Source organism: Zootoca vivipara, chromosome 3 (genome assembly GCF_965207765.1).
Source record: "Zootoca vivipara chromosome 3, rZooViv2.hap1.1, whole genome shotgun sequence".
Taxonomy (NCBI): domain Eukaryota; kingdom Metazoa; phylum Chordata; class Lepidosauria; order Squamata; family Lacertidae; genus Zootoca; species Zootoca vivipara.
Window position 1 is genome coordinate 118,683,351 of NC_142586.1, and position 21,068 is coordinate 118,704,418.

The 21,068-nt window shown below is 47.8% G+C and overlaps 1 protein-coding gene across 7 annotated transcripts in view; it reads left to right on the forward strand.

Annotated features, from left to right (window-relative positions):
* DTNB (dystrobrevin beta) overlaps positions 1-21,068 on the forward strand; it is a 100,829-nt gene that overhangs the window by 15,144 nt on the left and 64,617 nt on the right. For all 7 annotated transcript variants that reach the window (XM_060273222.2, XM_060273225.2, XM_060273224.2 and 4 more), the window contains exons 2-8: positions 195-262; positions 1,296-1,376; positions 4,405-4,618; positions 6,910-6,995; positions 9,300-9,454; positions 11,473-11,578; positions 13,224-13,390. In XM_060273222.2, the coding sequence (XP_060129205.1) occupies positions 196-262; positions 1,296-1,376; positions 4,405-4,618; positions 6,910-6,995; positions 9,300-9,454; positions 11,473-11,578; positions 13,224-13,390 (876 nt within the window). In that variant the 5' untranslated portion in view covers position 195. The remainder of the gene's footprint in view (positions 1-194; positions 263-1,295; positions 1,377-4,404; positions 4,619-6,909; positions 6,996-9,299; positions 9,455-11,472; positions 11,579-13,223; positions 13,391-21,068) is intronic.

Sequence of the window (21,068 nt, forward strand, 5' to 3'; positions counted from 1 at the left end):
CCCCCCGCTCTGCATACACCCCAGCTCTCAAACTACCAAAGTAATTTGCGTAGTTCGCTTTGCCTAGTGGTTTCTATTCACTGTTTCCTGTGTGACTTTCTAGATCAGATTAATATGGAAACTTCACAAACCCCCTACAGGCTGGCTTAGCTAGAGAAGTCCATGGGGCTGAACCTCTCACTTTGTGTCTTTAGGATGATTGAGGAGAGCGGAAAGAGGAGGAGAACGATGGCAGAGAAGAGGCAGCTGTTTGTGGAAATGAGTAAGTAGAGCTCTGCTTTAGCTTACAGCTTCACAAAAATAACGTTCTGCAGTCTTTTAAAAGCATGTTTAAATGAACCATGGAAAGAGAAGTTAGTCACTGGATATTTTAAAGTTTGTAAAATGTTTATTTGAAATGGTAAAACAGAATATTTAATAACATGGGTTTTTTATTATTTTAATAATACTTTTTCACTAAACATCTAGTGGTCATATCATCTCACATCCCATGACACCCTAAAGAAGCATCGGTTGAATTCTGGGGACGAGGGTCTACCTTAGCTCTCAGCTTTTGGGGATCCAGCTCCCTGTTCCATGCTTGAGCCTCAGTTTCCATCCTTGACCATTTTCATTGAGATATTTGGGGACATGCCATCTAGGGGGAGGCTGCTGGCATTGCCAAGGGCAGCTGCAAAAATGAGGAGGGGGGGGGGCAAGGCTCTGAGGATGTTTGCCAAGATGTCGTGGGGCCTTAAAGGACAGGATTCCAAGAAGGGTTGAACATTTGAGTGCTCAAATATTGATAGATTATTTGTAAAGCATTAACTTTATTAGGGGAACAAAAGCATCATTTAATCAACATCCTCAAGACAATTACAGAAACAGGTTAGTTAAATGTTCCTGGGAAAACATTTTATTTATTTTTTAGTGTATGAATTGTTATACTGTAATGTTTAGCAGGCAAGAACTCCAGAATGCACACTTGGCAAGACCTTTTTGGAGTCCAACAAAAACGCCACAGATGGTGATCCACTGATTGGAGGAATATTGGGGCTGGGGGTGGGTGATTGACATAGGACATGACGTAGTGTTATATATGCTTTATTGGTGTTTTCACTGTTGTGCCATTTTAAGTTATTTCACAGGAAACGATTCAGAAAGGAAGTGAAGGAAATTAATAGTTTTGACACAGAATTACCAGCTGTCTTGAAAACTAGGCCAAAAGTGCAGTTGGGAAATGGTTTATGTGGTGGGGTGTGATCCAAGGCCTCTTCCCACTATAAGACAAGAACTCTCTTGCTTCTAATTCACAGGGGCTCAGAACTTCGACGTCATCAGATTGTCAACCTATCGGACTGCCTGCAAACTGAGATTTGTGCAAAAAAGATGTAATCGTAAGTGAAAAGTTCCACTGTCTGTAGAAACACCTTAGATAAATGCTCAGGTCAAGATTTACGCCTTTGTATTGCACTGACTCAGCAAATCAACCCAAACCTTGCATTGTATGGGGAAAGAGAGAGAAAATTAAAAGTGGTAATGCCAAGTTGGGAAAAGCTTTCTGTGCCTCCACCTCCTTTGCACAATGTCCTTGTTGTCATGTGCTGGTGTGTTCCTGTTGATCCACATGAGGCACATAAAGACTAAATTTTATCTGGAAGATCCCATGATTTGCTTTCTTCTGGCCAGGGACCCTTCGGTGCTTTGAAGTACACGCTTGAAGATCACCCACAGAAAACTTGAATGACCGAGTGAAGGGCAGTGCCCAGGCGGCAGGAAAGTGTTGTAGCTGCGCATAAACTACAGGGCAATGTGCAAAAGAGGGGTGTGTGCAAGAGGCAGGGAGAAGGCCGTGTGACTTAGAAATGATGTTGAGAGGAGGAAACAGCCTGGTGGGAGGAAGCTCTCTGTGTGTAATTGGACTCTCTGGCACTGAGCATGTTCTTGTTAGTTTGGAAATGTCACAGGAAGAGTCTGTTGGGCAGGGTCACTTGGCACAGAGAAGAATGAGGAGGCCGCTTCCAGACAGCCAGTATTTTGTGGGAGAGATGGAGTGGCACCCTGGGAAATCCAGGTGACACAATTAAAGGGGGTTTGGGCTGCCTGAGCAACAAACCCCTGCTCCTCCCAGAAAGTGCAGAATAACAATCGCTCAGCATAGAAGAATCAAAACAACTGGCTCAATAGGCCGTGTAACCAAATCCGGATGAGTGCTCAATCAACGTGTCATCCGGAAGTCACCTAAGCGATAAAAAAGAAGCAGGGAATCGTGTCGTAGAGAATGCAAGGGTCATGACAAGATGACTTCTTTCTTGAAGTTTTAATCCATTGCTCCGTGTCCGCTTCTCTGGAGCAGCAGAAAACAATCTTTCTCCCTCCTCCATATGACATCCTTTCATATATTTGAACATGGCTATCATATCACCCCTTAACCTTCTCTTCTCCAGGCTAAACATACCCAGCTCCCTAAGCTGTTCCTCATAAGGCACTCAACCTTAACAGATTAGACAACTGGGCCAAAGCAAACAAGATGAATTTTAACAAGGAGAAATGTAAGGTACTACACTTGGGCAAAAAAAATGAAAAGCACAAATACAGGATGGGTGACACCTGGCTTGAGAGCAGTACATGTGAAAAGGATCTAGGAGTCTTGGTAGACCACAGACTTGACATGAGTCAGCAGTGTGATGCAGCAGCTAAAAAAGCCAATGCAATTCTGGGCTGCATCAATAGGAGTATAGCATCTAGATCTAGGGAAGTAATAGTACCACTCTATTCTGCTCTGGTCAGACCTCACCTGGAGTACTGTGTCCAGTTCTGGGCACCACAGTTCAAGAAGGATACTGACAAGCTGGAACGTGTCCAGAAGAGGGCAACCAAAATGGTCAAAGGCCTGGAAACGATGCCTTATGAGGAACGGCTTAGGGAGCTGGGTATGTTTAGCCTGGAGAAGAGAAGGTTAAGGGGTGATATGATAGCCATGTTCAAATATATGAAAGGATGTCATATAGAGGAGGGAGAAAAGGTTGTTTTCTGCTGCTCCAGAGAAGCGGACACGGAGCAATGGATTCAAACTACAAGAAAGAAGATTCCACCTAAACATTAGGAAGAACTTCCTGACAGTAAGAGCTGTTCGGCAGTGGAATTTGCTACCAAGGAGTGTGGTGGAGTCTTCTTCTTTGGAGGTCTTTAAGCAGAGGCTTGACAGGCATATGTCAAGAATGCTTTGATGGTGTTTCCTGCTTGGCAGGGGGTTGGACTGGATGACCCTTGTGGTCTCTTCCAACTCTATGATTCTATGATCATGTGGCATGGCCGTATTTGGGGTAAAAAATAAAGGGTTGGGGCCTTGATCCAGTGGAGCTGAAAAACCCTGTCCTCTTCCATGTGGATCATTAGAGATTGTCTCACTTCTCTCTCCAGTCACCAGAGTTCAGTGGAGTGACAGAGCCCCCCACCCTCTACACCCTTCTCTGTTAGAATAAGGAAAGGCTGGCTGTTCTCAAGGGGCCTCTCTTTGTGTTTTGCCACCAGGGGCTGCTGTATCTGTGGAAACGGCACTATGGGGACATCTGGTAATGGGAAAACAAGCAATTGTGGCTTAGCTTTAGGTTTAACAAGCAAGGGAAATGTGTTTGGGGGAGGCAGGCAGGCAGCAACACCCAGTTATTGAATCCAGACAAGATGCTGTATTTGCAACCTCTGGCCTTGTTTAGTGTGGCCAAGAGGGGAGGGCTGCCGCTCACCTGATTGTATTTCTATCCTGTTTCCTAGCCAAAATGCATCCCCCAAAGTTGATGCAATGCATCCTCAGTCTGCCAGAATATACATATGGACGTGGTCACACTCACCTTGCCTCAATGCTGGGGTCAAGGAGGGGGTGCAGTTTCTCCCCCCCACCCCTCTTTCCTCAGCCAGGCTTTCCCCTCTTCCTTCAGGCATTTCACTTGGGGACTGATAAGGCAAGCACAAGCCTACACCCAACCCTGGACAGTCAGCCACAGAGATTGGCCAGGTGAACTGAATTTCAGTCTTGCAGCACCAAGTTAAGACTGTGAAGAGAAATGGCCAGACAATTGTGGGACCTCAGCTGTTATTTGACAGCTCTGGCAGAACCCCTGGAGAAAGCTGGCAGAGAGCAGCTTGACTCTGTTGGCTGAAGAGTTAGCAATACGCACAAAGAATCATAAGAGTTGAAGGGACCCAAGGGGTCATCTAGTCCAACCCCCTGCAATGCACAAACTGCAACTAAGGAATCCCTAACAGATAGGATAGCCGTCCAGCCAGCCAGCCAGCCACATGAGCTGTGCCTGTAGAAGGAAATGTCTGGAAACGTTCCGGGTTTTATGGAAGGGATGCTTCATAAAAATGCAAGTGAACTTGCATCAATGAGGAGTGAAACTTGTCTTTCCCTTTCCCTTCCAGTTCACCTTGTGGATATCTGGAATATGATTGAAGCCTTCCGAGATAATGGCCTTAACACATTGGATCACAACACGGAGATCAATGTGTCTCGATTAGAAACCATCATTTCCTCCATCTACTACCAGCTGAACAAACGCCTTCCTTCTACTCACCAGATCAGCGTGGAACAATCCATCAGCCTTCTCCTCAACTTCATGATAGCAGCATATGACAGGTCAGGGGCTTCTCTCTCCAACAGGCTGCGTTGCTTCCAGGCAGCCACTGTGTGGGCTGGGGCAGAGCCTGAGGCCTTGGGCACCCCTGGGCCAGAGCAGGCTTCGGCCCTTGACAGAGAATCACACCCGTGTTTCATCCTCAGAGCCCTTGTTTGAGCAAGGTGGTTTATCCCCCTGTGGTGTCTCAGTGTTCCTTCAGGCTGCAGATCAAGACAGATTTGTGAGCTCACGTGCTCTAGTCCTCTGCTCTGTCAGCTGTCACAGATGGGTGTTGGCTACTCCCGAGTAAGCACTCCACACATCCTCTGGATTTTCATAGTTTTATTGTGCATGCTATATACAGTGGTGAGATGTCTCAAATCATATCTGCTCTGCATGGGGCAGAAGCCCACAATGGCGTCTCGTGGGCTCTGACCCCCCTTTTAAGACTGGGCATCCAAACGCCCCTCCTCCTTGCTCTATGGGTCCTCCGTGGTCCCAAACCAGGCTCCTGAGGTGCCGGTCTACCTCCTTCCCAGCCCCTGCTGAAGCTAGCTCCTCCCCTGCTTCCCTGCTACCAACCTGGAGCTGAGCCACCAGGACTCTGCAGAGCCCTGGACCCGTCTTAACCCTTCCTGTTCCTGATTTAAACTCCCAGACTTGCTGCTGCTCTCCCATCTGATGGAAGTAAGCAGAGTGGGCTGCTCTCTGCAAGCCCTCTCTCTTACAGTCAGCAATTAAAAATGGAGCGAACATTCCTGCTGCAAAGTGAGCAGGGGGCGAGGATGTGACCCTGCAGCTGAAAAAGGCCAGTGCCATTTTCACACTCGAGTCACTCTGCAGCACGCACACATTTCAAATCGTGTTGCTCAGTTTCGGATTCTGCACGTCAAGAAATCTGACCAGTTGAAAGGTTACAGAGGGTTGATGGGATTTTTTTCCATCTGAATATGTGGATTCAAAAGCGACATTTTTAAAAAGACGCAGTCCAATTCCATGAGGCTTAAGGGAGCCTTCCTCGCAAACAAAGCTGCCTTTACACAAGCTGCTGGGGGCATGGGAATGGCTGCTCAAGCTAACATTTCCCCATGGAGTTGCACACTCAAGTTACGTGTTCTGTGCTACTGCAGGGGAGAGCATGTTGTACCCAATTGTGGGTACCAGCCCCACCCCTCCCTAGTCCCTTTGGCCTCTTTCCTTAGGGCTGAACATGAAGGTGAAGCACCAGTTTCACTTGTGAATCTCCAGTAATCAACCTCCATATCCCCCGTTTTAGGCTGTTGTGGAGCAATGTGTAAGCCTCGAATCCCAGCCAAGAGCAGGAGAGCCCAAAACTCCCCAAGATAGGCTTTGCTTCATTTCCCCTGGCTGGCAGCTGTTGAAGTTTTTCTGCTGCGCGTATTGGAACAGTGTGCGCTCTTGGGCAAGAGAGACGGAAAACTGGGTTTTACTGGCAGGGAAGACTCTGCTGGTGTTTCGACTGGGAGCTCTCTGCCTTTCTGCCGCTGCCCTCTCAGGTAGAAACTGCCCCTCTTCCTCCTCTATAGTTGCCGTTGGGAGGCAGAAGACTTTGTAGACCAGAGGAGCTCCAAGTTGTGTCGCGATGGAAGTACAATGACGTATCATGGGATCTGTTTACTTATTATTTTGAGCCTTAGGGGCTGATAGCATCCTTCGGAGTCCTTTTTCCTTTATAGCCTTCCTGTGCGTACAAAGTAGCCCAGTCAGGGCAGAAGAGGCTTCTCTTACGAGAAGGCCTCTTGTCTTGCTCAGGTTGCAAGCATGCTGTCATCCTCTTAGGGTAATGGCGTGTCAATCGACTGAGGACCTTTGTGCTTCTTCGTTCTGCTGGGAGTGTTTAAAAAGCATGTCCCTTTCCTTTATGGCAATAGAATCCCGTTTGACAGCATGGGTGCAGGCAAAAACAACTCAGCACATCTCATTATTCCGCTAACCTCTGTTGGGCGCAGCTAACGGAAGCCTTCTCTCTCTCTCTCTCTCTCTCTCTCTCTCTCTCTCTCTCTCTCTCTCTCATTCCCCCCCCCCCCCGCATTGCATAAGATGTTCCACCCCATGACCAGCCAGGAAAACGTGGGGCAGTTTTCCTTCTTGGACACTTTCTGAATGGTGCTCTTGTGTTGGCCTGCTGAATAAGTTGTGGCTGTGCATGAATGGATCATAGACTTGCTCCTGCCACAGCATGCATCGTCTGGGTTGCAAGCTGCCTTGAGGATGGTTTTAGCTTTGGAATGGCAGCATAAAAATAAAATGATTGATTGATTGATTGAACTGCAGTTTGTTTTTTTTACAGTGAGGGCCACGGAAAGTTGACGGTGTTTTCCATAAAAGCCATGTTGGCAACCATGTGCGGTGGAAAGATTCTGGACAAGTTGAGATGTGAGTATTTTAAGGAGATAATTCGGGGTAGGCAGAAGGATACTGCATAATCCTGTCCTTAAAATAAGAAAAAAATGCCCCCCCCATCAGCTGCAGAAGCTATCCTTTGTTTTGTGTTCTTCTGCTCTTCCCTGTTCCGTAACAAGAACGCAGGAAGATTCCACTGAATCAAGTTGCTGGATCAGGCCCTTGTCCACAAGTATCACTGGAGTTATGTGAGAACGAGAAAAACTTTTTTCTGAAGACTTGAGGCTCAGCTGAGAGTAGCAATGTGGGGCAAGGGAGAGTGCCTGCCATTTCTCCTCTTGGTCTTGCCTGCTGGATCTGGCTTCAGGAAGGCCTGGTGCTGCCTGGGAACACTTTTGGGGGTTTCCCTGGTGAGTGGGAGCCAGCTGTTCTCCCGCTCTGGGCAGGCCTCTCTTCTGCTGCCTTGGCCGCCTCAGCCCTTCACTTTCCCCAGTTCCAGCCCACCAGAGTTTCTCTCGTCGTCGTCGTCTTCCATTGGACGCCCTCCTAAGCCTCCTTCCCCCAGGCACTTGGCTCTGCTTTCTCCTCCCAATCCCTGAATGTCCTTTTGCAAATAACTGACTCTGCCTGCTCCGTTTGCGGCATACCTGCTGGAGAGCAGTGCTTGACTTGGTTCCTAGCACCATTCTGTCCTTGGGTGTGTATAAATAACTTCTTTATAGTAAGAGCTGTTTGGCAGTGGAATTTGCTACCAAGGAGTGTGGTGGAGTCTCCTTCTTTGGAGGTCTTTAAGCAGAGGCTTGACGGCCATATGTCAAGAATGCTTTGATGGTGTTTCCTGCTTGGCAGGGGGTTGGACTGGATGGCCCTTGGGGTCTCTTCCAACTCTATGATTCTATGATTCTTCCTGGCTGTGGACTAGGAGATCCAATAGGTACTGCAGGCATCATTCTTTATCCTGGGCTCTCTGACCCCCCCACCCCACCCCACTTTAAAATAAATTAAAATAAAATAAAATACTGTGGTGCTAATTTTCTCTCCAAGAATAAAATTCCCAGACAGGGTAAGCCTGAAAAGGTTTGATGCCTGGGGTTCAAAATCAAGCTGATCTTCCCTCTCCTCTTTTCCTAGCATTGAAAAAAATTTCACATTAGACTGACTCAGCTGCCCTTCAGCAACACTCAAGATCTGCTTCCTCGCACTGCCTGACAGGCCAGATGCCTCTCCTTGAACCCCTCCTTGGGCTTTTCTGGCACACTGTGAGCTCCCACTGCCCCTCCAAGCCGAAGCTTCTGTTTCGGTGCTTCTTGAGATCAGAGGCGGCCACGGGACAAGGCTGTCAGGATCAGATGGGGGCCATGGGCTGTCCATCTGAAGTATTGGTCAAAAGGATGGTTGTTTTCTGCTCTGGCTGAGTGTGCTCTTGATTTCCACTATGTCACCCCCCCCCCCAATTTGTCTGCTTAACCAGCAGACATCCTGGCTTCTCTTTGCCCTGACCAACTTTCCTCGCTCTCTTATAGTCTCTTCCAACTCTATGATTCTATGATTCTCCTCCCCTCCACCACCATCAGAGCTAAGATGCTTCACCATTGTCGCCTTGATCCTTCCGCATGTGGAGCTCCTTTTCTCAAAGCTTTGTGCGCTGTACTCTCAGGACTATTTGGTGTTCTGATTTCCTCTTAACTTCATTCTAGATACGGGTGAATAGTTCTTCCATTCCCTACTCATGTACTGCTGTGTTAGGCTGGCTTGCTTTAAACCTTTTACGATTCACGGTTAATTCCCTTCTGCCACTCCTCCAGGAGTACTTGACAGAGTGCAGCAAAGGATTAAGAATGCAAGTCCCTTTTTAAAAAGAAGTTTAGAAATCTTGCTAAAGGTGTCCACCGTTATTCCCCTCCTCCAAGAAGAAATTGTCCTGTCATGTTAGAGGGGAATTCTCAGCGTACAGAAGACAAAAAGTCACTTGCTTTGGGGGATGTGATAGAAAGGTGTCTACGAAGAACATAAGAAGAGTCTGCTGGATGAGACCAATGGCCCCTCTAGTCCAGCCTCCTCTTTCTCCCAGTGGCCAGCCAGATGCCTGTGGAAACCCCACAAGCAAGACTTGAGCACAAGAGCACTTTCCCCACTATGGTTTCCAGCAACTGGTATTCAGAAGCATGCCTGTCTCTGACTGTTCTTGACCAGGAGCCACTGACAGCCTATTTAAAGTCGTGTGGTGCAAACATTGCCCCCACCCCCCGAAATAATTTAAAAGTAGATGTAATTGTTGTATCCTTTCCACAAGGGCAGCGTTTACAGTTAATCCAAATTTGATTTGCGTTTTTTTAGATATCTTCTCTCAAATGTCGGATTCCAACGGCCTGATGATATTTTCAAAGTTTGACCAGTTTCTGAGAGAGGTTCTGAAACTTCCCACAGCTGTGTTTGAAGGGCCTTCCTTTGGGTACACGGAAAACTCTGTGCGGACGTGTTTCTCCCAGCAGGTAAAGTTTTTGAAACGGGAAGGTTTGGAGGAGATCCTGTGCTAAAGGCTTTCTGTGCTGCTGCTGCTGCTTCTTCTTCCAAAGGAGCCTCGAAGCTGGAGTCCATTGGAAGAGGCAGGACAGTGGCAGCTCCCCTTAGAACTCTGCCTGGTTCTGGGATCTGGCTCAGTTTAAGCTCCCTGATTAAATCAACATGGAGCACGAAGTATGTGTGTGTGTAAGACACTTAGGAAAAGAATAAAAATTACGCACCCGCATTTGGTCTACAGCTGGGGGTAACCGGAGCAGGTCAGCTCTGTGAGAAGGCGCTCGGTTTCTCCTGAAAGGGAGTGATCCATGGGAGATAATGGTAAACCTTGGCAGGGAGAGGGAGATTCCAGGCAGATGGTGGCTTTTAACTGGAGATCTGAAGGGGCATTGACCTTGAGGGAGCCGTTCCAGTACTCTGCACCCTGCACCCATTTCAAGCTAAAACCACTACTGCAAGGAGAAGGTGAAAGAACTTGGAGACTCTTCATGCTGCTCTTTATCTGAGATGCAGGGAGCACTCCTTCCAAAGAGACAGGGAACCCAAGGCAGGAGCCTGGAAGAACAAGATGATGATGATTATTATTTATTTATTTATTTATACCCCGCCCATCTGGCTGGGTCTCCCCAGCCACTCTGGGCGGCTTCCAACAGAAGAATAAAACACAATAATCTATTAAACATTAAAAGCCTCCCTGAACAGGGCTGCCTTCAGATGTCTTCTAAAAGTCTGGTAGTTGTTTTCCTTTTTGACATCTGTTGGGAGGGCGTTCCACAGGGCAGGCGCCACCACCGAGAAGGCCCTCTGCCTAGTTCCCTGCAACTTGGCTTCTCGCAACGAGGGAACCGCCAGAAGGCCCTCGGTGCTGGACCTCAGTGTCCGGGCAGAATGATGGAGGTGGAGACGCTCCTTCAGGTATCTTGTGCCATTGCAACTGAAAGGCATCTTGTGGCATTGCAACTGAAACCTAGAACTGAGACCAAGCTCTTCCCATAGAGGGGAGCTGTGAGTTGTCCACAGAAGAGATGCTCTCCCTCAGGATGCGAAGGGGGCTCTCCCTCAGGAGGAGGGGACGGCTTGTGTGGTGCAAACGAATCACAGGCAGTTTCCTTCCTTCCTGGGGTGCATGTCCAAGGTGTGGGGAGGAGGTTGCCACAAACGCTCAAGCCCACCAGCTGCATCGCCTGTTCCTTCCAACTGATCCTGGTGGGAATGGGTGGCTCAGCCTGGAGAAGCCTCATATGAGGCTCCAGAGAGGAAAGTGCCCAGTTGAAGACAAAGGGGCGTCTTCTGGGTTCTGCTAAAGTTAGTTGCATTTAAGCCCCAGTGAATTAAATGGGACAGAAGTCTTGACAGCCTAAGGCTGCTAGTCTAACCACACCTACTTAGAAGACCCATCGATCTATTGATCGATCTAATATCCCACACCTCCTCCAATGGAGTCCAGAGTGGCCCAAGTTTACTCATGGGTACGTGGAGTCAGGATTGAAGCCTAGGTCTGGCTCCAGCCCTGTGTTACTTCTGTTCCTAGAATCATAGAGTTGGAAGAGACCACAAGGTCATGCTGCTACACATGACTGTTGTTCTTCTGCTAAAGATTGCAAAGTCTCATGGGAGCTTGAAGACCAATATACACATTGTAGTCTTTAGGATGACACAGGACATTTTCTTGTCATTCTGCAACGGAATAATGCAGCTACCACTCTGGAAATGGTTTTGTGAGAATCCTCCGTAAGCTGTTTTATGAGAGAGTCTGGGGTCTATAAAGTCAGGAGATAAATATTCTAAATAAAATACTAAATAATGAGAGAGATTTGAGCATGTGCTTAACTGCACAGTTGAAATCAGCCAGCTTTTAAGGCAGCCTGAATTCTGGCGGTGCTGCTGTGTGTTTGGCCCAAACACTCTTTTCGTGGAGGATGAATCTTCGCTGCTCTTTTCTGAAACAGACCGCAGTTGGCTTTTCTCTCACTTTGACCTCTCTCCACAGAAAAAGGTCATGCTAAACATGTTTTTAGACACGTTAATGGCTGACCCACCGCCCCAGTGCCTTGTGTGGCTACCTCTCCTGCACAGACTTGCCCACGTTGAAAATGGTAAGGGTCTCTCTGGATCCGTCTTTGCAGGACTTTCCTTCTGCTGAGGAGCATTGCAGCCTGGGGGGCTCACTAGGGCAAGCGTGTCTTCTGTGCCGGAGAGCTCAATTTCTTGAGGCTCCCCTAATATAGGTCATCAGGTGCCCCCCCCCACATCAGAGCCTAAAAGGAGCCCCGCAGGGCCAGACCAAAGGCCTCTTTGGTGCACAACCCAGGTCTCCCAGGTCCTAGTCCAACGCTAACCACTATACCGCACTGCCTCTCAGTGTGCCTCAGGCTTCCCCTAGCCATCTGGTTGGCCACTAGACTAGATGGGACACTGGCAGGGCCAGATTTAGGCTGGATGAGGCCCTCAGCTCCTAAAGGGAATGGGGCCCTTTATATGTCCAGCTGTCCTTTGTCAACAACAAATTGTCGCTGTTTTTGTGTGTTGAATATATGCTATATGGTCATTTATGGGCCTAATAGGTATCTAAAGTCATTTGCACATAACAAAATAGGAGCCTACACAACACAAAACCCTGTTGCTGTATGTAGGTTTTATTTTATTTGTTATTTATCTTTTATTTTGGAAATGTATATCCAGGTTTTTTTCCTTTAAATTTTTTTGGGGGACCCCAAGGGAGTGGGGCCCTAAGCTATAGCTTGTTTAGCTTATACGTAAATCCAGCACTGGACACTGGCCTGATCCAGCAGGCTTTTCATACCTGCCACACATCTACACAAATTGCTGTGTGTCCCAACTTTCTTCCAAGTTACTGCATGTTTATAGCTTTGCCGTCTCTGCTCAGCCCCAGGCCGATGTCTGTTTCTTGGTGTAATGGAGAGTCAGGAGGGGATTTTAGATAGCAAATCAAGAACCATCTAGAGAGGTCCTGGGGAAAAGATTTTCTAGGCGCTGCTGCTGCTATTGCATTTCTTACCCAGTCTTCACCCAAAGGTCCCATGTTGTTGTAAAATTACAATAATACAGGTTACAGGTAGGTAGCCGTGTTGGTCTGGATCGAAGTAAAATAAAAAAATTCCTTCAGTAGCACCTTAAAGACCAACTAAGTTTTTATTTTGGTATGAGCTTTCGTGTGCATGCACACTTCTTCAGATACAGTGAAATGGAAGTTTCCAGGCAATAATACAATAATACAATTAGTTAAAAAAACATTTTGAAATGGGAAGAATAGGGTGGGTCCAGCAGGGCCAAGCTGCCCCCAAGATTGAGGGGCCCCGGTGCACAGCGTGTGTGCATGATGGAGAAGGCTGAGCACTCTGGAGTAGCCGGTCCCTGTACTTGCGCCACAGAATGCATGGCGCATGCAGGGCTACCTCAACATGGAGCGGCGCTGAGCCTCTTAAAACCAACATTGAGGGGGCCAAGGTGCCTTCAGCCCCCTAGTGTAGGCCTGCCTGGGCGGGTCCTAATATTTTCTTTGGTGTCTGAGACGAGGGTAAGGATGTCGGTGCCTGTTTACTAAGCTGGCAGGCAGCCATGCGCCCCAATTAGCGCACGCCTGTTTGACGTGTGGGGAATTCTCGGAGTTTGTCCTTTTGCAGAGGGGCGTGTGGGGTGTGCCTCATTCAGGACGAAGCCTCCTGCTGCTCCGGAGACGCTTCTGACTCCTCCTCCTCCTCCTCCTCTTTCCCCTCCCAGTCTTCCATCCGGTGGAGTGTTCTTACTGCCGCTGTGAGAGCATGATGGGCTTCCGCTACCGATGCCAGCAGTGCCACAACTACCAGCTCTGCCAGAACTGCTTTTGGCGCGGCCACGCAAGCGGCCCTCACAGCAACCAGCATCAGATGAAGGAGCACTCCTCTTGGGTAAGCCTCCCCCAGGGGCCTCCTGTGGCTCCAGGTGCATTGCTTTTCTGCCATGGGTGTGTCTGGGGCTGCGGGTTCTCTATAGAACGGCACATCATGGGAAGGCCAGTAGCCTGTCAGCCCTACAGGGACCGGTGTGGAATGCCCACAGGTCCTCTTCAAAGGACATCTGTGTGGTCTGTTTTGGACACCACTAATCTTGCCTGCGTCAACTGCAGAACATTCTGTTGTCGTCAAAGCTCTCCTTTGTTTGGCCGGATAACCTGGGAGCCCAGCAGTGAACACCCATGTTCTCTATATCAGCTCAGAGCCTGTTAGCCACTCAGGTGCCTCTTGCAGGAACCCAGCAAGTCATGCAGTTTCTCGTGGGTCGAGGAGGGTAAGATCTTGAATCCCAAAGAGAGAGAGACAGAGAGAGATGGGAAGGGGAAGCATCTTGAGAACCAGGGCAGTCTCGAGCAGGTCGCACGCCCTGGTGCTGAGGGGCAGAGATCGTTCCGGTGCCCCCGCCCTCGCAGGGCGTAGTATGGTTTCCGCGCGGCTTTGCTGCGCGGTGCCCTGCCTACCGGCCAAGCGCCCTGGCACACCACGCCACCGGGGGTCTACCTAGAGCCGGCCCTGTTGAGAACAGGATTGTTTGGCTTGTCTTTGTTAGGATTCTTGCTCCGTGTTTACAGCCATGGGATTGTTGTCTATCACAGGATTGTTTTCATTCCACAGAGTGGGAAGTGATGGAGACAGGATGTTTTGTGTTACTGTGTTCCGTGAAGTGAGACTATTGTCCTTTGTTTTCTCTCTTTGCTGTCTGATGAGAAAGAGGAAGGAGCTAAGTCAGAATGATCTGAGTGTATTATATGTAAATAAAGCAGATTAGCCAAAATGCTGTGCTACTGAGTTCTGTTACACAAACTGCAAATACTCTGCAGGGTGAAGAAGTGTGCCGATGCTTCTTGGTAATCAGTTGCTGTGATGTTTGGGCTGGATAAAGCTTTTGAAGCTCCCGAACGACCGACCAGGAGGGAGAGAACATGCCAGTTGGGGATGTGTCTCTACCACTCGTGTAGGACGATCCTAACAGTCTTTGGAAGAAACAGCAAAATAGGAAACGCAGCAGGCAGGGTTGGGGAGAGAATGGGCCTGAATGGTCTTTGGTGTAAAAGCACTTCTGGTGCTCCATAACAAAGACCTCGGCCGCACTGCTGCAGCCAGGGTTATATTTGCTTGCTATACAGACAGAGGCTCTGTTTCTGAAACTAGGTGCCTTTTAAAATTGAGAATAAGTGTTTTGGGCTAGCAATTCTTTCCTAATTTCAAGGAGTCTATTCTGGATTCATATAAAGCATTTCCCTCACTGTATTGCACTCTTGGAAATGGTGTTCCTAAATTTTTTAGGGTGATTTGAAGTTTCTCCAGCAGAGGGCAGCATCTGCTCATGTTCTCCTGCCAGAAACCCTGGACTTCACCTTGGGGTGGAATTTTTCGCTTGTTAAGGCAGAAAGCAAAGCGGCCGGGTTGTGTTTAGTGACCTCCTCCATTCTCTCCCCACCTTCCCTACACAGCTTATTTTTTAACCTTGGCTACAGCCTGAAGCCGCTGCATGCACAGAACACAAACAGGCAAAAGTACTTTTCATGGGTCACAGGCCTCTTCTTTATTTATTTTACCAGAGTTTATTAAATGAGCTTTAGAATATAGCATACAACTACACCCCCCCCCCCAAAAAATGTTCTAGGCTCATAAAGTGACTTAGTTGAAGTCAGCCCTGTCATTATCATCTGCCTCTAAATAATCTATTGCTAACCATTCCCCCCCACCCCCCAATTTATATCCTGCTCTTCCTCCCTAAGGGAGCCCAGGGCAGCAAACACGCAAATGGTAAAACATCTTAAAAGCAATTCCAATGCAGGTGCAGAATGGAATAAAGATCTTCATTTTTAAAGTATTTCTTTACATGCATGACATTATATACTTATGTCTTGCTTTTCCTCCATTTTACCTACGTAGCAGCTCCGTGAAGTGTCATAGAATCATAGAGTCATAGAGTTGGAAGAGACCACAAGGGCCATCCAGTCCAACCCCCTGCCAAGCAGGAAACACCAACAAAGCATTCCTGAACAGATGGCTGTCAAGCCTCTCCTTAAAGACCTCCAAAGGAGGAGATTCCACCACACTCCTTGGCAGCAAATTCCACTGCCGAACAGCTCTTACTGTCAGGAAGTTCTTCCTAATGTTGAGGTGGAATCTTCTTTCTTGAAGTTTGAATCCATTGCTCCGTGTCCGCTTCTCTGGAGCAGCAGAAGACAACCTTTCTCCCTCCTCCATATGACATCCTTTCATATATTTGAACATGGCTATCATATCACCCCTTAACCTTTTCTTCTCCAGGCTAAACATACCCAGCTCCCTAAGCCGTTCCTCATAAGGCATCGTTTCCAGGCCTTTGACCATTTTGGTTGCCCTCCTCTGGACACGTTCCAGTTTGTCAGTATCCTTCTTGAACTGTGGTGCCCAGAACTGGACACAGTACTCCAGGTGAGGTCTGACCAGAGCAGAAGACAGTGGTACTATTACTTCCCTTGATCTAGATGCTATACTCCTATTGATGCAGCCCAGAATTGCATGGGCCTTTTTAGCTGCTGCATCACACTGTTGACTCATTTCAAGTTTGTGGTCTACCAAGACTCCTAGATCCTTTTCACATGTACTGCTCTCAAGCCAGGTGTCTCCCATCCTGTATTTGTGCCTTTCATTTTTTTTGCCCAAGTGTAGTACCTTACATATATGAATATGCACATAAGCAGCAGTTCTTGCCAATAGGCTGGGTGGTGGGAGAGAGCCCCCCCCCCATGCACATGCTGCATGCCGGGGCTCCCTGCCCGTTCAGGACAAGCAAGCAGCTGGCAAGTCCCCCAGAACCACCCACCCACAGGGCCTCTGTCTTTACAGGTGCAAGCTGTTTATTAGCCCTCCTCTGTTCCAAAATGCACCCAGGAAACATGGCAGAGTATGCTGAGCCCGCCCTGACTCTGATGTGGCGAAAGAGAGCTGGTTATGGTCAGAGGATGGGTGACATTTGCCCCCAAACTCCTGCTCAATGCCTCTTGACAGCAGTCCCAGTAAAGATGCAGCCTGGGAAGTATCTCGGCTCAAAAGGCTTGCTGGAAGAGGAAGAGGAAGAGCTTCAGGAGGTGCAGATGAGGTAGCAGGCGGTGTCTGCCCAGCATTCAAGGGGGAAGGAATTCCAGAGGGCAGGAGCCACAACACTAAAAACCCATAATGTCTTTTTAATCTTTTGTTGGAAGCCGCCCAGAGTGGCTGGGGAAACCCAGCCAAATGGGCAGGGTATGAATAATATATTATTATTATTATTATTATTATTATTATTATTATATCACATACAGCAATCACCTTGTAAGAAAAACAGCAGACACTCCTGCCTCCACCATCAGCCCTGCCCTGCTAAAGTGTGGTGAACTGCTTTTGAAACGTAGATCCCTGCACTGCTGCAGAGGGTTGGACTAGATGACCCTTGGGGTCCCTTCCAATTTTACGATTCTATAGTCATATGTGCTAAAAGAAAAGCCCATCTTTGTTCGCCAGCTGAAAGTACATATTGGCAGTTCCCCATGGTCTTTTAAGACTATAATTTAGAAGGTATTAGGTCATGTAAAACTGAGAGAATCCAAATAAGATTTGCAACATTTTGGACACCATGCCATTATTTATTTAAAAAAACCAAAAAGTAGACATACGCTAGGAAGTGCAGTTTTAGCGCTGAAGCTTTCAGTAGTTCTTTCAACCTGAACATGAAATGACACACTTTATCCTGCTAAGAGTGCAGAATCATAAGAGCGTGATCATATAATAATAAAACAAAGAATAACAAAGCCTTAAAACCTACGGCAAATGCAACATTTAAATTACTGAGCATCAAAGAAAGGAAAGGAAGGCTAAAGAAGAAATGAAACAGTCCCATTAGCTGACTTCAACTTGCTCTGCTCCAGAAACCTCCTGGCTGAGCAAGCGGCAAGAACATCCAGCACACATAGCTAGTAAGATTATCCTCTCAAAACCTTGCTTTTTGAAAAAATCAAAACTGCTTTTGCTGGCAGAAGCACAGATTCTTTCACAGAATAACGCCAGCCGTGCAGGTTAGCATGTTATTGGAGCCCTCAAGAAGTGTTGCTTTGCCCCAGATCCTCAGCACGTGCTGAGCTGCCATTGTCTCCAAAGAGCTTTTTCTAGCGAGGTCAGTGGCACCTAAGAAATCCATGTGGGAAAATGAACGCTTGACTTTCGCCTTTGGAAAGAGAAATCAATGCGTCAAAATAACATATGTGTATTTTCTTGACCAGGTTCTCTGGGTATAGAAGCTTGAGGAATTACACAGAGCTGTTGGTTACCCAGAGGTCTCTTCTGGTTGGTCCCAGTGACTGGGAGAGGGGTGGGTGGGTGGGTGCCTGTGCGTTTTTGGCACCCGTTTTCCTGGTCCCTTGTTGGTTCCCCCAGTCCCAGCTGCCCCTCTCCCTTTCTCTTAAGTCAGTATGTGGTTCTTACCTCCCTCTTGCCTTGAAGGGCTTAGAGGTGCCATGTCTCCTGAAGGGAGGGCAAACCACCAGAGGGACTTCTTGTGAATGGCTTTGCTCTGCCCCGCCCACTTTCCCACTGAGCATTTGCCGCCCTACATTTCAGAACATTTTGTGTGTGTTCACAAGCACACTCTGCTCATGCCCTAACATAGCAGGCAAGGATTCTTCAACATCAACTTCGTTGGACTGGTCGTGTTGCTCAGATGCTCTTCCAAAGCAACTACAGTGGTACCTCGACATCCGAATGGCTCGACTTGCGAAGGTTTCGACTTACGAAGTCAGCAAACCCGGAAGTCTTTTTGTCCCGCGCGCAGTCGCACAAAATCGTGCTTCGTGCATGCGCAAAAATGGACGCTTCGGCAACCGGAGGTTTCGACGTACGAAGAGCGCCGCGGAACGGATCGCCTTCGTAAGTCGAAGTACCACTGTACTCTATTCCCAACTTAAGAATGGAAAGCGAAATAACCGGTGGACAACAAAAGAGGTTTAAAGATGCTCTCAAAAGTACTCTTTAAAAAATGTAGCATAAGCACTGATAACTGGGAAACACTGGCCTGGAAGCGCTCCGATTGGAGAACAGCCTTTACCAAAGATGTCACAGACTTTAAAGATGCTCAAACTCAGGATACAAAGGAGAAACGAGCTAAAAGGACGACACGTTTGGCAAACCCTCACCATGATCAACTCCTGCCCGGAAACCTATTTCCCCACTGTGGAAGGATGTGTGGATCCAGAATTGGCCTCCACAGGCACTTACGGACTCACTGTTAAGACCGTGTTCATAGAAGACAATCTTCCTCAGCTACGAGGAATTGCCAGAGAAGACGACCATAGCAGGCAAACAAGTCTCCCTGCCTGAGCTGGTGTTGAGGGATCCCTGGGGGTAATGGTTGCGGTTGGATCTCAGCTCCTGTGCCGATGCTACCCAGTCCAGGGACTTTGTGGCTGCCACGATCACCACAAGTCTGTCACGAGCAAGATGGTGAATATGAAAGGGGTGGAATTAACATCTATCCCATTGTCATGGTTGGATCCTTTCCTGTTGTGGTGAAGACCTTCAGCTGCCATTTCCCTCTGGAGGAGTGCCGGAGGGGGCACCTGTTATTAAACATTCCCCTCCTGGAGGCGGATGGATTCCGGAAATAATAATAATATAATAATAATTTATTATTTATACCCCGCCCATCTGGCTGGGTTTCCCCAGCCACTCTGGGCGGCTTCCAACAGAAAAATGAAATAAAATAATCTATTAAACATTAAAAGCCTCCCTAAACAGGGCTGCCTTCAGATGTCTTCTAAAAATCTGGTAGCTGTTTTTTTCTTTGACATCTGTTGGGAGGGCGTTCCACAGGACAGGTGCCACCACCGAGAAGGCCCTCTGCCTGGTTCCCTGCAACTTGGCTTCACGCAACGAGGGAACCGCCAAAAGGCCCTCGGAGCTGGACCTCTGGGGAATTTTCCTCCTGGTGTGCCTGGTGCTTCTGTTGAAGCTGTGCTCCCTCTGTGGGATGTGGAGATGACCTGTTCAGTTCACAGCAGTCGGGATGTCCTGATGCCCTTTCCAGCTCCCTGGTGGGCACCTCTGCTGAGGGCAGTGAAGCAAAAGAGGCGGCAGCTGGAACAAGGTGAAGGAAGACCCTTGCAGAGTCCCACCAAGCCCCAGTTAGAACTCCTGTGGGTGGCAAAGAGGGAGCTCTTTTCTGGGGCTGAGGCTTCCCTCTTGGCGTTACAGACAAGGTGCTAGGCCCAGCCCAGCCCACCACATCCGATGGACCTTCACCTCTCTAGCCTTATTGCCTCTAAGAAAGAGAAGGTTCCTGGCTGGGTCCAGGAGTCTGCAAATTCCTCCTTCTTAGAGGGCCTGATGCCAACAGCCTTAATGTGTGAACCACTACTTAGAACCACTTTATATTAAAAAGGGAAAAAGAAATTTTAGATGAAATTACAGAAAAGGAGAAAGAACTGTAAAAAAAAGCTAATAAAGAGTCAGTAAAGCAGGCAATTAAAATATTGCAAACCCAATACTCCATGATAGCGAATGAAGAAATAAGTTGGAAAATAAAGAGAGTGAAGCAGAAATATTTTGAGCATGCCAACAAATCGGGAAAACTGCTAGCATGGGAATTGAAAAAAAGTGAACAAAGGAACTTCATTAATAAAATTGATGTAAATGGGGAAATGACAGATATGTTGAAGGAAATAATACATCCACAATTTATTAGTAGAATATACGATAGATAGGGTAATGATATGTACAAACAAATCAGCAAGGGGAGCTGAGGGAAGTCCTTAGAGGGTGAGAGAGGGATGGATAGGAAGGGGAAAGGGGGGGAATTGTAATTGGTTATGTAATCTGTATTGTTTAAAAATTCTTTTTCTTTAGCTCTAATCCAATAGTTCTCTCCAGATGTTCCCATGGATCTGGGGAGGTTGTCTCAATTGATTGTTGCTTCTCATATGGAAAATGAAGGGATCTTTTTAGCGCTTTTAGGGCTTCTGCCTTCCCTCAGCACTTGGCTCCAGCTCCCTCCCTCCCTCCCTCCCTTCCATCCATCTAGTCCTTGTCAAGGACACATCCTCTTAAAACCTTTGAGTATGGCAACGGGAAGGAGCACCTTGGGACAAGGTCACACCTGCAGGCCCTGCTCATCTTTCCAACCACAAGGTTAGGAAAATCGCAGTAGAGATTGCGTAAGGGCCTCTCGTGCAGTGAAACCACAAGCTGGTGTCTGCAATCATAGAATAATAGAATCATAGAGTTGGAAGAGACCACAAGGGCCATCCAGTCCAACCCCCTGCCAAGCAGGAAACACCATCAAAGCATTCTTGACATGTGCCTGCCAAGCCTCTGCTTAAAGGCCTCCAAAGAAGGAGACTCCACCACACTTCTTGGTAGCAAATCCCACTGCCGAACAGCTCTTACTGTCAGGAAGTTCTTCCTAATGTTTAGGTGGAATCTTCTTTCTTGTAGTTTGAATCCATTGCTCCGTGTCCGCTTCTCTGGAGCAGCAGAAGACAACCTTTCTCCCTCCTCTATATGACATCCTTTAATATATTTGAACCTGGCTATCATATCACCCCTTCACCTT